The 13,321-nt window shown below is 47.1% G+C and overlaps 1 protein-coding gene across 1 annotated transcript in view; it reads left to right on the forward strand.

The window, feature by feature from the left end:
* The window catches only part of SLC43A3 (solute carrier family 43 member 3), a 23,335-nt gene extending 10,331 nt beyond the window's left edge, over window positions 1-13,004 (forward strand). Inside the window, exons 6-12 of the mRNA XM_007953903.1 lie at window positions 949-1,088; window positions 3,410-3,504; window positions 4,668-4,841; window positions 5,067-5,186; window positions 11,253-11,439; window positions 12,236-12,359; window positions 12,900-13,004. Of these exons, the coding sequence (XP_007952094.1) occupies window positions 949-1,088; window positions 3,410-3,504; window positions 4,668-4,841; window positions 5,067-5,186; window positions 11,253-11,439; window positions 12,236-12,359; window positions 12,900-13,004 (945 nt within the window). The remainder of the gene's footprint in view (window positions 1-948; window positions 1,089-3,409; window positions 3,505-4,667; window positions 4,842-5,066; window positions 5,187-11,252; window positions 11,440-12,235; window positions 12,360-12,899) is intronic.
* The last annotated feature ends 317 nt before the right edge of the window (window positions 13,005-13,321 follow it).

Consider the following 13,321-nt stretch of genomic DNA (forward strand, 5'->3'; position numbering starts at 1 on the left):
CATGGGGAAGAGAAGAGGCGTTCTGGGAGTCAGTACCCAGACATCAGTCTAGTTTAGTCCCATGAACACCCTGGCTTGGTGATACCCAGACATTGAGCCTCTTGGATGCTTACCTCAAGCTTTCTACCCCTGGTACAAGAACCACCTTCGTTTCCGTCTCCTTCCTAGAGTATGCCTCCACTTCTCCCCTCTCATTGTGGAGATCAAGGGAGCAGGGACTGGAGCGGGACCCAGAGTTCGTAGTTTGATCTGGCCCTGCTGCTGCTTGCTCTGACCTTGTGCAGCTCGTAGTGTCTCTCTAGATCTCAGTTTCATCTTCTGTAAAACGGCGAGGCTGGGTTAATCAGCGGTTTTCACACAGAGCTCTGAGGAACGCTTGGGGCTTCTCTTAGATGTTCTGTGGGTCTCCAGGGGGAATGAGGGAAGGTGACTGGGGAGCTCCATTGATCTGTTTTGTAAGTTGGATTTTTTGTGTAAGATTTTATTTGGACAAAAGACTTCGCTGCTATTGAAGAAAAGACACTGGGCTAGCACGTATATGAGGAGCCACGCTAGGAGCTGCATAGGCTATGGGGTGGGTGCTGAGCTGTCTGCCCTGCGGCTAGCTGGGCCCTGGTGAGTGTATGTGTGTATTGTTGTTGTTGTTATATGCCATCGAGTAGGACCCGACTCATAGCGACCCCTCCTTGGGTTTCCGAGGTGGTATCTCTATGGAAGTACATTGCCCAACCTTCCTTCCAAGGAGTGGCTGGTGAGTTTGAACCACCAGCCTTCTGGTTAGCAGTCAAGTGCCTTAGGCACTACGCTACCAGAGCTCCTGTATGTGTGTATAGGCATCCTTAATCAGCTTCCAGCATGGTGGATGAGATCTTGCACTGAGGCTCTTTCTTGGGAGCTGGAGTTCCAGCCCCTGCCCCACACACTGACATTTCCCTCCTTTTTCTGCAGCTCCTGTATGAGCAGGGCATCAGCCTCAGGGCCTCCTTCCTCTTCCTGTCTGTATGCAGTGCTTGGCACATTGGACGTACTTTCCTCCTGATGCCTCGGGGGCACATCCCCTACCCTCTGCCCCCCAGCTACCGCTATGGGTAAGGACTGTGACCTGGTGAACATGGGCAAAGATTCCACATCTGACCTGAGGCAGGAAGCAGGGTTGGGCCAGACGTGGTCATATAGGGCAGAGCAACTCTGTCACAGGAGAGGAGGCCTAGAGCAGGGGTGTATCAGTTAGCCATTGCTGCATAACACACTGCCCAAACTTCAGTGGCTGAAGAGATTAAGTGTTTAGTGTTTTTTATGAGGAGTGCCTGGGTAGCATAAACAGTTAAGCACTTGACTCTGAACCAAAAGATTGGCGGTTTGAACATACTCAGAAGCCCCTTGGAGGACAGGCCTGGTGATCTGCTTCCAGTAAATCACAGCCTTGCAAACCCTGTGGAGTGTGGTTCTTTTCTGCAGCCACGAGTCAGAATCAGCTCAAGGGAAACCAGGTGGTTTTTGTGTTACAAGCCTTTGGGTAGCTGGGTAGGTATGCTGGTCAGGGTCAGATATGAATAATCTCAGCAGGGCTTGACCATGCGGCCGTGGTCATCTGGCGGGTCAGCTGGGGCTGCTGTAGGGTGGCCTCACTCACACGTGGCTGGTCTGGCTGTTGGGGTGACAGGCACTATTCCCTCCAGCAGGCTAGCTTGGATTCCTTCACCTCTTGGCTATAGGGTCCCAAGAAGGTGTGCCGAACTATGCGAGGCTTCCTGAGGCCTTGGCTCGGAGTTGGTACAGCGTGACTTCTGCTGCATTCCTTTGTGTGAAGAAGTTCATGAGCCCCACCCGAGTTCAGAGTTCAGCACGTGGGGAAATAGTCTTTCTTTCTCTTTTGATGGGAAGAAGTGCAGAGTCCCTTCGCAGAGAGTAGCGATCAGGAGGCGGCGAAGAGCTGTGGCCGCTGTTGCAGTTAATGATCTCCAGCAGTGGAGGACTGCTCAGCCGCTGGTGGCCAGGCCCCGTGTGCTCTGGGACTCAGCCTCACGGTCATGCCCTCGGTAGATCCGCATTTCCACTTTCCAGATGAGGAGAATGGACACCCCGAGGAGCTAAGTCTGAACCACATTCCCAAAGCTGGGAAGAGGCCAGGCTGGGATTTGAACCCAGGCCTTTTCTATTCTTCTGGCTCTTGCTGTTGTTGTTGTTGTTATGTGCCGTCGAGTCAAACCCGACTCATAGCGACCCCTCCTTGGGTTTCCGAGGCAGTATCACTACGGAAGTAGGATTGCCCAACCTTCCTTCCGAGGAGTGGCTGGTGGGTTTGAACCGCCAGCCGTCTGGTTAGCAGGCAAGTGTCTTAGCCATTATGCTACCAGAGCTCCCTCTTGCAGTGGTTCCCAAACTTGGCTGCAAATTGAGTCACTTGGGGATCTTTTATTGTGGGTCACTGCCGTTGAGTTGGCCCTGATTCGTGGCAATGCCGTGCACGATGGAACCAGGCGTTGCCTGGCCCTGAGCCATCCCCGTGGTGGGTTGTGGCTTGGACCGTTGTGATCCGTACCGTTTCCCTGGCTGGTTTTCAGAAGCAGGTCACCAGGCCTATCTTCCTGGTCCAGAAGCTCCACTGAAACCTGTTTAGCATCTGAGCAACATGTAAGCCTCCACTGATCCATGGTGGCTGTGCAGGAGGTGCGTTGGCCAGGAATCGAACATGGGTCTCCTGTGTGATAGGTGAGGATTCAGCCACCAATGCCTCACTGGAGGTCTTTAAAAAAGGTGCAGGCCTGGCTCCCACCCCTAGAGCTCCTGATTTAATTGGCCTGGGCTGCAAACAACACACACAATAGAGAGAGAGAGAGGGAGGGAGAGAGAGGCACACAGACAGACAGAGAGAGACAGATGTGTATATATAGATATGTGTGTGTGTGTATGTGTGTACATATGGGAGCTCTGGTGGCATAATGCCCAAGGCATTTGACTGCTAACCAAAAGGGAGAAGACTGGGCAATCTACTTCCATAGAGGTACCTCCTTGGAAACCCAAGGGGGGGTTGCTGTGAGTCGAATCTACTTGATGGCAATGAGTTTGGTTTGGTTTTGTATGTGTATATATGTATGTATATATGTATATCTATAGAAAGAGAGAGAGAGAAGGAGAGAGACAGGGAGAGAGGGAGAAAGAGGCAGGGAGGGAGGGAGGGAGAGAGAGAGAAGCTCCCTAGGTATTTCACTTAGGCAGTCAATCTGGGCTTCACTGCCTACTTCTGTACTGATACTGCCTCAGAAACCCAAGGAGGGGTCGCTGTGAGTCGGGTCTGACTCAACGGCACATAACACCAGCAACAGCCCTCTTTCCTCTGGCCTGCATCTTAGGTCTTAGGCTTAGTTCACAGTCCTGGGGCCAGGCTGATGGAGCTCTGTCTCCATAGCCTGTGCTCTGGGAATGGCTCCACAGAGGAGAAGAAAATGGCTGAGCTTGAAAAGACAGAGCAGCAGTCCAGGGAGATCCTGTCATCAGAGCATGGTGAGCCAGCCCGTCAGCCCATCTCCCTTTCACAGCCTGGCTTTCCTGCGACGACCAGGGACTCAGAGTCAGGAGCGGTCAGGCAGAGAAAGGAATTCAGGGTCCTCTTATCAGCCTCTTCATTTTATAGAGGGCCCAGCAAGGGGCAGCGCTTGCCTAGACTCAGGCAGTCAAGAGCAGAACGGGCACTGGAACTGAGCTCCCAGGCACCCTCTTCTCTCCTCCCTCTGCTCTCTTTCCTGTTCCTCTCTTCTGTCTTCCTCATCTCATCCTGGCCCCCTGAAGTCTGCTTCCCGCTGTTTGCCTCCCCTTACCCTCCTCCACAGCTTCGCCTCCCCTGTGTCCAAGTCTGGCTCATTTGTCCTATTCCTGCAGGTCTTATGGGTCTTCCTATGTCATGGTTCCATCTCCCTTGCTGTTCCCTTTGCCTCCTCCATTTGTTTTGGGTCTTTGGTTACAACATCACTAAGCGTGACTGACTAATTAAAGTATAAATAAGAAAAGGGTCTGAAAAGCTCACAAAATCAAGGGGGAAACTAACCTGCCAAGTAGAACCAGAATACCCTTGGGATCCAAGCCTAAAGTCATGGCCAGTCTGCCTCTCTAGGGAGAACCATCAGATTGGCCAGCAATGGGTCCTCTGGCTTCTCCCCAGCGTGAGGGGCTGAACACTTAAAACATGGGCTCATCTGAAGCAGGTAGAGTAGGGCAGGACCAGGAGGAGATTCCCAGGGGAAACTCAGGATGTTGGCACCAAAAGAAAGGGAAGCCCTATGGAGTGGGTCAAAACAACATGTCTATCACACACTCACCTCTTGTTCTGGCTTTCTCCTCTCCTTGTCTTTCCTTTCCCCATTCTGGCTGAGAATGATCAGGGAACTCTTAGTGGAAGAAGTATCACTGAATCTAGGTTGTGAAAGACCCAATTTCAGTACACAGGGAAGAGTGTGGGATGGGGTCTTGCAAGGTGGCTGGGCCAGGATGACAAAGGCATGGAGGAGTGCATGAGTTGGGGACAGCTTGGAGTGCATGCTGGTGCGTTCTGGTAAGCAACAGAAGATGGCCTTGGACCTCAGGCTGTCCCATTAAAGCCTGTACTCTCTAGCCTACCCCACACCTCCACTTTCCTTGTGCTGCATGCTGGACCCTCCTTTTGCCATCAGAGGACCCCAGGCCAGGGCAGCAACAGGAGCCCCTCTCCTTCTGGAGCTACGTTTTCTCTCGCTGCTTTGCCTGGCACCTGGTGTGGCTGTCAGTGATACAGTTGTGGCACTACCTCTTCATTGGCACGCTCAACTCCTTGTTGACCAACCTGGCCACTGGGGACAGGGTGCTTGGTATGTGGTGGGGCTGGGAGACAGCCCACGTGCTCACTCTAGCTGGGGACATAGAACCTCAGGGGGCACAGGGGATGGGTGCTGAGCCCAGTAGAGCTGTGTGCTCTAGAGGAGGGTCTGGGTGTGTGGGGAGGAGGGGCAGGCAGGGATGGCAGGTGGGAGAGTCCTCTCATTGGGCAGTTCTGGATGTTCTTTTTCATCCCCAAACCCCTCTGCCCCCTGCAGTCAGCACCTACACCAATGCTTTTGCCATCACTCAGTCTTTTGGAGTGCTGTGTGCCCCCTGGAACGGCCTGCTCATGGACCGGCTCAAGCAGAAGTACCAGAAGAAAGTGAGAAAGACAGGTGAGACCTGGGCCCCAGAGGATCGGGGACCAGCAGCAACAGATCTTCCTTTACCTCTGTGCCCGTCTTCTCTTCTGTTCTAACTTACATTCCTTCAGCCACTAGTTGTTGTTGTTGAGTTGTTAGCTAGCAGCCAGTTGGCCCCCAGCTCATGGCAACCTGATGCACAAAGGAATGAAGTGTGCCCAGTCTTGTACTCTCCCTTGATGGGCTACAGAGCAGACTGTTGTGATCCATGAGGTTTTCATTGGCTCATTTTTACTGTGATGTGAAGGTTTATCATTTTTCTTTGAGGTTACCCTGTGATTTATAATTTTCTCCCTGAGTTTAGAACAGTCCATTCTATCTTGCAACTCTCTTTTTTTTAAAAAAAAAAATCTATATTTATTTATTTATTATTGTGATTTGGGTGAAGATTTACAGAGCAAATTCACTTTCCATACAGCAGTTCACATATACTTTGTCTCATGTCATTGACCACAGTTTACCACAATGCTATAGCTCCCCTTCCACTTCCTCCCTATAGTCTTGCAACTCTCTTGACTTCCTCACCATTTAGAAATTCTGTACCTACACTATTTTTCCTTGTTTTTGGTTTGTAATTGTCCTCATTTGCCAAATGATGTCTCTGGTTCTCTGTTTACAATCTTGTAAGCTTATTTTACTTTGGATACATCCATAGCTATGTTGGTTTTTGGGTTATGTCATCTTGTGTATTAATGGCTCGTTGTTGTTTGCTATTATTGATTTTCTGTTCAAAGGACTCTCTTTAGTATCTCTTGTAAGCTTGGTCTGGTTTTAACAAATTCCCTTAATTTCTGCTTATCTGGAAATTTCTTAATTTCACCATCCTATTTGAGGGACAATTTTGGAAGGTTGAGCAATCTACTTCCTTAGTGATACCACCTCGGAAACCCAAGGAGGGGTCACTATGAGTTGGGTCTGACTCCACGGCACATAACAACAACAACATATAATTCTTGTTTGAAAATTTTTCTCTTTCAGGGTTTTATATATACCTTCCCATCACCTTCTCACTTGCATGGTTTCTGCATGCTGAGAAAACAGAGCTTATTCTTACTGGTTGTCCTTTGTAATTAACTTCTTTATTCCTATGCAGCTTTCAGGATTCTTTCTTTGTCTTTGGTTTTGATAAGTTTGATGATGATGTGTCTTGGTGATTTTCTTTTGGGACCTATCCTGTTTGGGGTTCGTTGGACTTCCTGAATGGATATAGTCTCATCTTTCATCATTTCAGGGAAGTTCTCTTCCAACAAATCTCAGACAATTTTCTCAGTGGTTTTCTTTTTCTCTTCCTGTTCTGGAATTCCAATTACATGTAGGTTATTCCTTTTGATGATATCCCACATGAACCTTAGGCTTTCTTCATTTTCTTTTGATTTTTTTTCCCGAGTGATCCCTTTCCAAAGAAATATTCAGGTATTTGTCTTCAATCTCATTAATTCTATCTTCCATTGCATCAGTTCTACTCCTTTGCCCTTCCAATGTGTTATCTGTTTCTGACAATTTAGTATTAATCTTCTGGATTTCTGTGTGTAGATTTTGTATCATTTCTGATTTTTCATTTAGTCATTTTGTTCTTGTATTGTCTTTTGAAATCATTCTAGGGTTTTCTCTGTGTTTTCCTTGGTGTGTCTCTCAATCCTTTGAAGATACCTAAATATAATTCTTTTGAATTCCTTATCAGAGAGTTCCAATGCTGCTTATTCCTCAGGGATGTGTTTTGGGTCTGTATCCTGGTCTTGTTTCTCCTGCTTTATCTTGATTTTTCATGTGGACTGTGATGCTCTGTTGTCTCCGAGGCATTGTGACGGTTTTGTGTTTATATTTAATTGGTGATTGTATGTTGGAGTGACTTGCCCATGATTTTCGTTTTCTTTGTTTTGTTTGTATGTTATCTATGCAAGCAGAGTACTGTGCTCCTCTATTCGCTAGCTGACAGCATTTACATACTCACCACCTATCTCCTTTCCTGTTGTCAGCCTCTCATATGTCCCTGCCAACCTTGGCAAACAAAGCCTATTGTTAGGTCCCTGGAATCCGAATGAGAATGCTATCACTTTAAAATCCAAAATGGTTGCCACTTGTAAAGATTCAAAATGGGTGTGCCCTCCATCACTTTAAATATCCAAGATGGCCACTGCTTGTAAACATTCAAAATGGCTGCGCCCTCGGTCACTTTAAATATCCAACATGGCAGCTGCTTGTAAACGTTCAAAATGGCTGCGCCCTCAGTCACTTTAAATATCTAAAATGGCTGCTGTATGTAAACAATCAAAATGGCTGCATCCTCTGGACAGTGGAAAGTCAACAGCTCAGGTTGTCTCCCTCCTTGCTGTTTCCCCTCCTAGTCATAGACCACCAGTGCAGCAATCCCTGCAGCCCTTGGTGACCAGGGCTGGTCTTTAGGTCAATTCTCAGCTCCCAACACCACTGGAAATATTCAGGCTGTTGGTCCCGTCAGAGTAGCTGACAGTCCACAGCTCCATATCTGTACTGTTTTTGTTCAGGTTTTTCCGCTAGTTGGTGCCTAAACCACTTTTGTATAGTTCCTTTCTTTCAAAGCTCAGGGCTCTAGGATTATTTTCTGTATCTCTGTCCATTGGTTTTCTTTTCTTTGTTGAAGAGGGTCCATTTCGCTTGTCTGCCTATTCCTCCATCTTACTGGAAGTCGCTCCCTTGTTGCTCTTATACCTCTTAATTACCTCACACCCTCTTGGTGAGCAGAATTGAATCAATGGGAGATAGAATTAGGGAGATTGAAGGCAAACACCTGAACACTTCTTTGGAAAGGGATAAATCAGAAAAAAGATAAAAACAAAATGAAGAAAGCCTAAGGTTCATGTAGGATACCATCAAAAGGAATAAGCTATGTGTAATAGGAATTCCAGAACAGGAAGAGACAAGTAAAACCACAGAGAAAATTGTTAAAGATTTGTTGGAAGATAATTTTTCCTGGTATGATGAAAGATGAGAATATATCCATTCAGGAAGTCCAACGAACCCCAAATAGAATAGACCCCCAAAAGAAAATCACCCAGACATATTATCATCAGACTTACCAAAACCAAAGACAAAGAAAGAATCATGAAAACAGCACAGGAAAAATGAAAAGTTACCTACAAGGGGCAACCAATAAGACTAAGCTCAGATTTCCCGACAGAAACCATGCAGGCGAGAAGACAGTGGGATGGTATAAATAAACCACTGAGAGAGAAAAATTTCCAACCAAGAATTATGTACCCAGCAAAATTGTCCCTCAAATATGATGGTAAAATTAGGACATTTCCAGATAAGCACAAATTAAGGGAATTTGTTAAAACCAAACCAACCTTACAAGAGATGCTAAAGGGAGCCCTTTGGACAGAGAAGCAACAACAGCCAACAACAACTGACCATTAACACAATGATGATATAACCCAGAAACCAACTCAGCTATGGAAGTATCTAAAGTAAATAAGCTTACAAGGACAAATAAATGGCCCAGGGAACTGGAGACATCGATTGACAAATGAGGACAACTACAAACCAAAAAGGGAAAAAACTGTGTCGTTAACAGAACTTCTAGATGGTAGGAGGTCAAGACAACTACAAGATAGAACGGACTGTTCTACACTTGGGAAGAAAACTATAAATCACAGGGTAACCTCAAAGAAAAATGATAAACTTCACATCAATTAAGAGGATCAGCATACATATTCAGCACATACTAAAACAATAGCAATGAAGGAAGTGATAACACGATTCATAAACAAAACAAGCTCAGCATAGAAAATTATATGGAACAAAGAAGTCGACACTATGAAAAAGTACATAACAAAAATGACAGCAACAAATTCATATTTGCCAATAATTACATATCTGGCAAGGTTCTCATCTCCAAGATTTATAGTGGAAGAGTGACAACCAAACTATGGTACATACACATAATGGAGTGCTATGCAGCACTAAAGAATAATGTAGAGTCTGCAAAATACCACATAATATGGATAAACTTGGAGGACATTATGCTGAGTGAAGTAAGTCAATCACAGAAGGACAAATATAGTATTAGTTCGTTGTTGTGGAGGGTCAAGGAAAGGTTTATATATGGAGAGAAACTTTCTTTGTTGGTTGCCAGGGGTGGGAGGGGAGAGGAGGGAACACTGCAAAAAAAAAAAAAAAGCATAGACCCATGTCACTTTAGTTTTGTGTATTTCACTATACATAAATTATATTTCAATAAAATGCATTAAAAAAGTAGCAAGGGGAATATTGCACCTTTCCCATCATTGGAGTCCAGAATGTCCTTGTGGTCCCTGGTAAGTGGACCCTAGTCTTAAGTCACTGGAATCTGGGAGAACATTGTTGCTTTAAATATCCAAAATGGTCGAACTGCGTGTAAACATTCAAAATGGCTGGGCCCTCTGGACAGGCAAAAGTCCACAGCTCAGCCCGCCTTCCTCTTCACTGCTTCCCTTTTTATTCCCAGTCATCAGAGCAGTCCCTCGCTAGCAGGGCTGATTTTTAGGTTAATTCTTAGGTCCTAACACCACTTGGCAATATCCAAGCTGTCTGTGCCGTCAGGATCGCTGACAGACTGCACCTCCATGTCTCCTTTTTTTGTGTTTTCATGCAAGTTCTTCTACTGGTTGGAGTTTAGTCCACTTCTATATCCTTCCCTTCAAAGCTCAGGGCTCCAGGATTATCTTCTGTATCTGTGTTAATTGGTAACCATTTTCTTTGTTGTAGAGGGTCTGTGCGGTCTTTCTGGCTATTCCGCCATCCCACTGGAACTTTTCTCATTCGCTCATTTTTAGAAGTCAGTTGCCAGGTTTTTGTTGCTACTCCCTCTCAGCTTGGAAGCTCCATGTTTCTTCCGTGTTTCATCGGTTGTGTGTGGGGTTGCCACGAGTTGGGGCCAACTTTCTGGCAGCTAACAACAACAACAATATATCGTTATCACCCCTAAAAAAAAAACAACCCAGTAATTTCTTAATATCATCTAATAGTCACCATTCACTTTCCCCTCTTATCTCAAATATATCATTTTATAAGTTGGTTTGTTTAGGTTTGGATCCATACACGATCAACATGATGTATGTAGTTCATTTACCTTTTATGTCTTTTTAAATCTCTCAAAATGTCTCCTCTTTTTTTCTTGTTGATTTGGACAATTGGGCCATTTATTTGTCCTGTTGAATTTGGCATCCTTGTCCTCTTGGAAAGGATCTGGCATCTTCTGGTGTCTTTTAAAAGTTTCCTTTGAGTGTTTCCTGTAAACAGGCAGTTAGGTTAGCTGCTCAAGGAGGATCAGTTCAGTTGTTTTGGGCAAGAATAATCCAGAAGCGAAGCTGGGGGCTTCCAGTGGTACCCCAGCAGGCCCTTGGTTTCTGCTGTCCTTATGCTGTTATAGTTGATCACTGGGTGCAGTGTTGTCAGTCTGATCCATCCATTACAAAGTTTCCCATCAATTGCAGAGCTAATGTTTTAACAGCTATGGATGATCAATGCCTAGACCCATTATTTTATCAGCATTGTTAATTCTTTTCCCCATGGTTCCTTCTGCCTTTAATAGCTGGAATTCCCCAAGAAAGAAAACCTTTGCCTCGTTCACTATTTTGTTACCCTGAAATCCAGGTCAAACAAAAAAAAGCAAATGAAGTGCCTGATAGTTTCCTCTCTTTACCAGTTTTCAGAATGAGGAGTTAATAACCTAGCAACCTCCAGTGATGATTACTCATTGTTTCTTTTTTAAAGTCTCATTTTTAATATATCTGACGTGTTTTAATCCATTGCTGCTGTGATTCTTCTTGGTGCTCGGATTGTCCCGTCATTGGCCACTGGGACCTGTAGCGATGTGGCTTCTCTGTCCACTTGCATGTAATCCCATTAGCTTTACATAGTGTCCCTACTTTCTAGCCAGTGAGATTCAAGGTGCCTCTCGGGTTTCTGCTTGGACAGAGGAGTGAGTGGGTGCTGGCTCCTCCCTGCCCCTTCCCTTCCTTCCCTTCTGCCCTCCTCTGTGCTCACCTCCAGCAGCCTCTCCTCTTCCCTCAGGATCAGATTCCTCAGCCTCAACGGTGGACCTCTGCTCAACGGTGCCCTCGCTGGCCCTGACGTCCCTGCTGTGTCTGGGCGTTGCCTTCTGTGCCTCAGTTCCCGTGCTCTCCCTCCAGTACTTCACCTTCATCTTGCAGGTGGTCAGCCGCTCCTTCCTCTATGGGGGCAATGCAGCCTTCCTTACCATTGCGTGAGTGGGGCTTGGGGTGCGTCCTGTGGTGGCAGACACGGGCGGAGGGGAGTGTGCCGGAGGTGGAGAAACCAGGAGAGTGGGTGGGCCTGGAGGCGGTCAGGTGAGGGAGACGGTTTTGGTGGTAGATATACAGGTAGAAGCTGGTGGGAGGGGAGGGTTAGAGCATTCATACGAGCTTGTGTATCTGTTGTCCCCTCGGCCTCCCGCTATGTGACAAAAAAACCTACTGACTGCCACTGAGTTGTTTCTGACCCATAGCAACCCCCATTGGGTTTCTAAGGCTGTAAATCTTTACTAAAATAGATCACCCAGTCTTCCTTCTGTGGAGCAGCTGGTGGGTTTGAACCACTGACCTTCTAGTTAGCAGTCAAGTCCATTATCCACTACACCACCAGAGCTATCTGTATGGTAAACTCCTATTCACCCTCCAAAGCCCTTGTGTTACTTCTGTTCCAACTCTCCTAGGGAAGAGCTGGAAAGAAAATCCCTTCCCTTCTCTGTACACATTTTTGATATGTACACATTGGCAGGCATGTCGTTATCTGTTTGTGTGTCTGCTTTTCTTTGGGGCCTCCCTGGGGCACAGGCTGGGTCCCTACTTTTTCCCCAGGTTCCAGCACAGTGCCTTCTCTGTGTTCTCTGGTTTGAATGCACAGGCAGAGGAGCGGGGCGGGGGAAGGAGGGCTGCGGGTGGGGGTGGCTGAATGGGAGGCCTAGGGCAGGGCAGCTGGGGAACAAGCAGGAGGGCCCCTGAAGCTCGCCAACGGGGAGCCCTGTTGTTCTCTCTCTTCAGTTTCCCTTCTGAGCACTTTGGGAAGCTCTATGGGCTCGTGATGGCCTTGTCGGCCACTGTGTCTCTGCTCCAGTTCCCCATCTTCACCCTCATCAAAGGACCCCTCCAGAATAACCCGTTCTATGTGAGTACTGTGGCCACGGCCACCCTGGCCTGCTTCTCCCAGCAGAGGGCCCTGACGTAGACCTGCTAGGAACCCTGACTGGGTGACTCTGAGGAGCCCCAGCAGGGGGCACCCAAACACTTGGCTGAGCTGGCTTGGTATGGCCCCCAGAGGAACAGTTCTGCGTAAAGGCTCCATCTTTGGTCTTGCTTCTCCAACAGGGCTCAGTGAGAGGACCCTGCTTGGTCGTGGGGTACCTGAAGCCACAGAATTAACATGGTGCAACTTCCATTGGAAACCCTATGGGGCACAGTTCACTCTGACATACATGAGTCACCATGACTCAGAGTTGACTTGACAGTAACTGTTTGGTTTTGGTAGCTCACCCCACGGAGCAGAACGGACCACAGAAAGTCCTTCTTTGGGGGCGGTGCGATGCCTGAGTGGAAAGTCAAATGTCGGTGTGATGCAGAATTTTGGTGGAAGACGAGCCCACCCACTCCCTCCTTCAGTCGTGGTGTTGTAAGACTCTGTGCTCACCCCTTCCTCTCTCCCCTCCAGGTGAATGTGGTGCTGGTGCTTGTCACGCTGGTGACGTTTGTCCACCCCTTCCTGGTGTACCGCGAGTGCCACAGTCAGAAAGAAAGCCCCTCTACAGCTTTCTAGTTCCCTAGCCCTTGTCTTTAGTCCTGAGGGTGCTTTTGCTTATTGTTCCCCACCTTTAAGGACCCCGTGTCTAGAAAGAATTTGCTTCCTTTGATTTTTTTTTAATGATTATTTTTTGATTAAGAAGTAGCTCTGGTAGCATAATGCCTAAGGCACTTGACTGCTAACCAGAAGGGTGCCGGTTCAAACCCACCAGCCACTCCTCTGAAGGAAGACAGTGAAATTTACTTCCGTAGTGATACTGCCTCGGAAATCCAAGGACAGGTCGCTGTGAGTCGGGTCGTAATGACAACAACAAGTCTTTTTTCTTAAAAAAA

The sequence above is a fragment of the Orycteropus afer genome, unplaced genomic scaffold (assembly GCF_000298275.1).
Source record: "Orycteropus afer afer isolate SDZICR_OR568_19922 unplaced genomic scaffold, OryAfe1.0 scaffold00419, whole genome shotgun sequence".
Lineage (NCBI taxonomy): Eukaryota > Metazoa > Chordata > Mammalia > Tubulidentata > Orycteropodidae > Orycteropus > Orycteropus afer.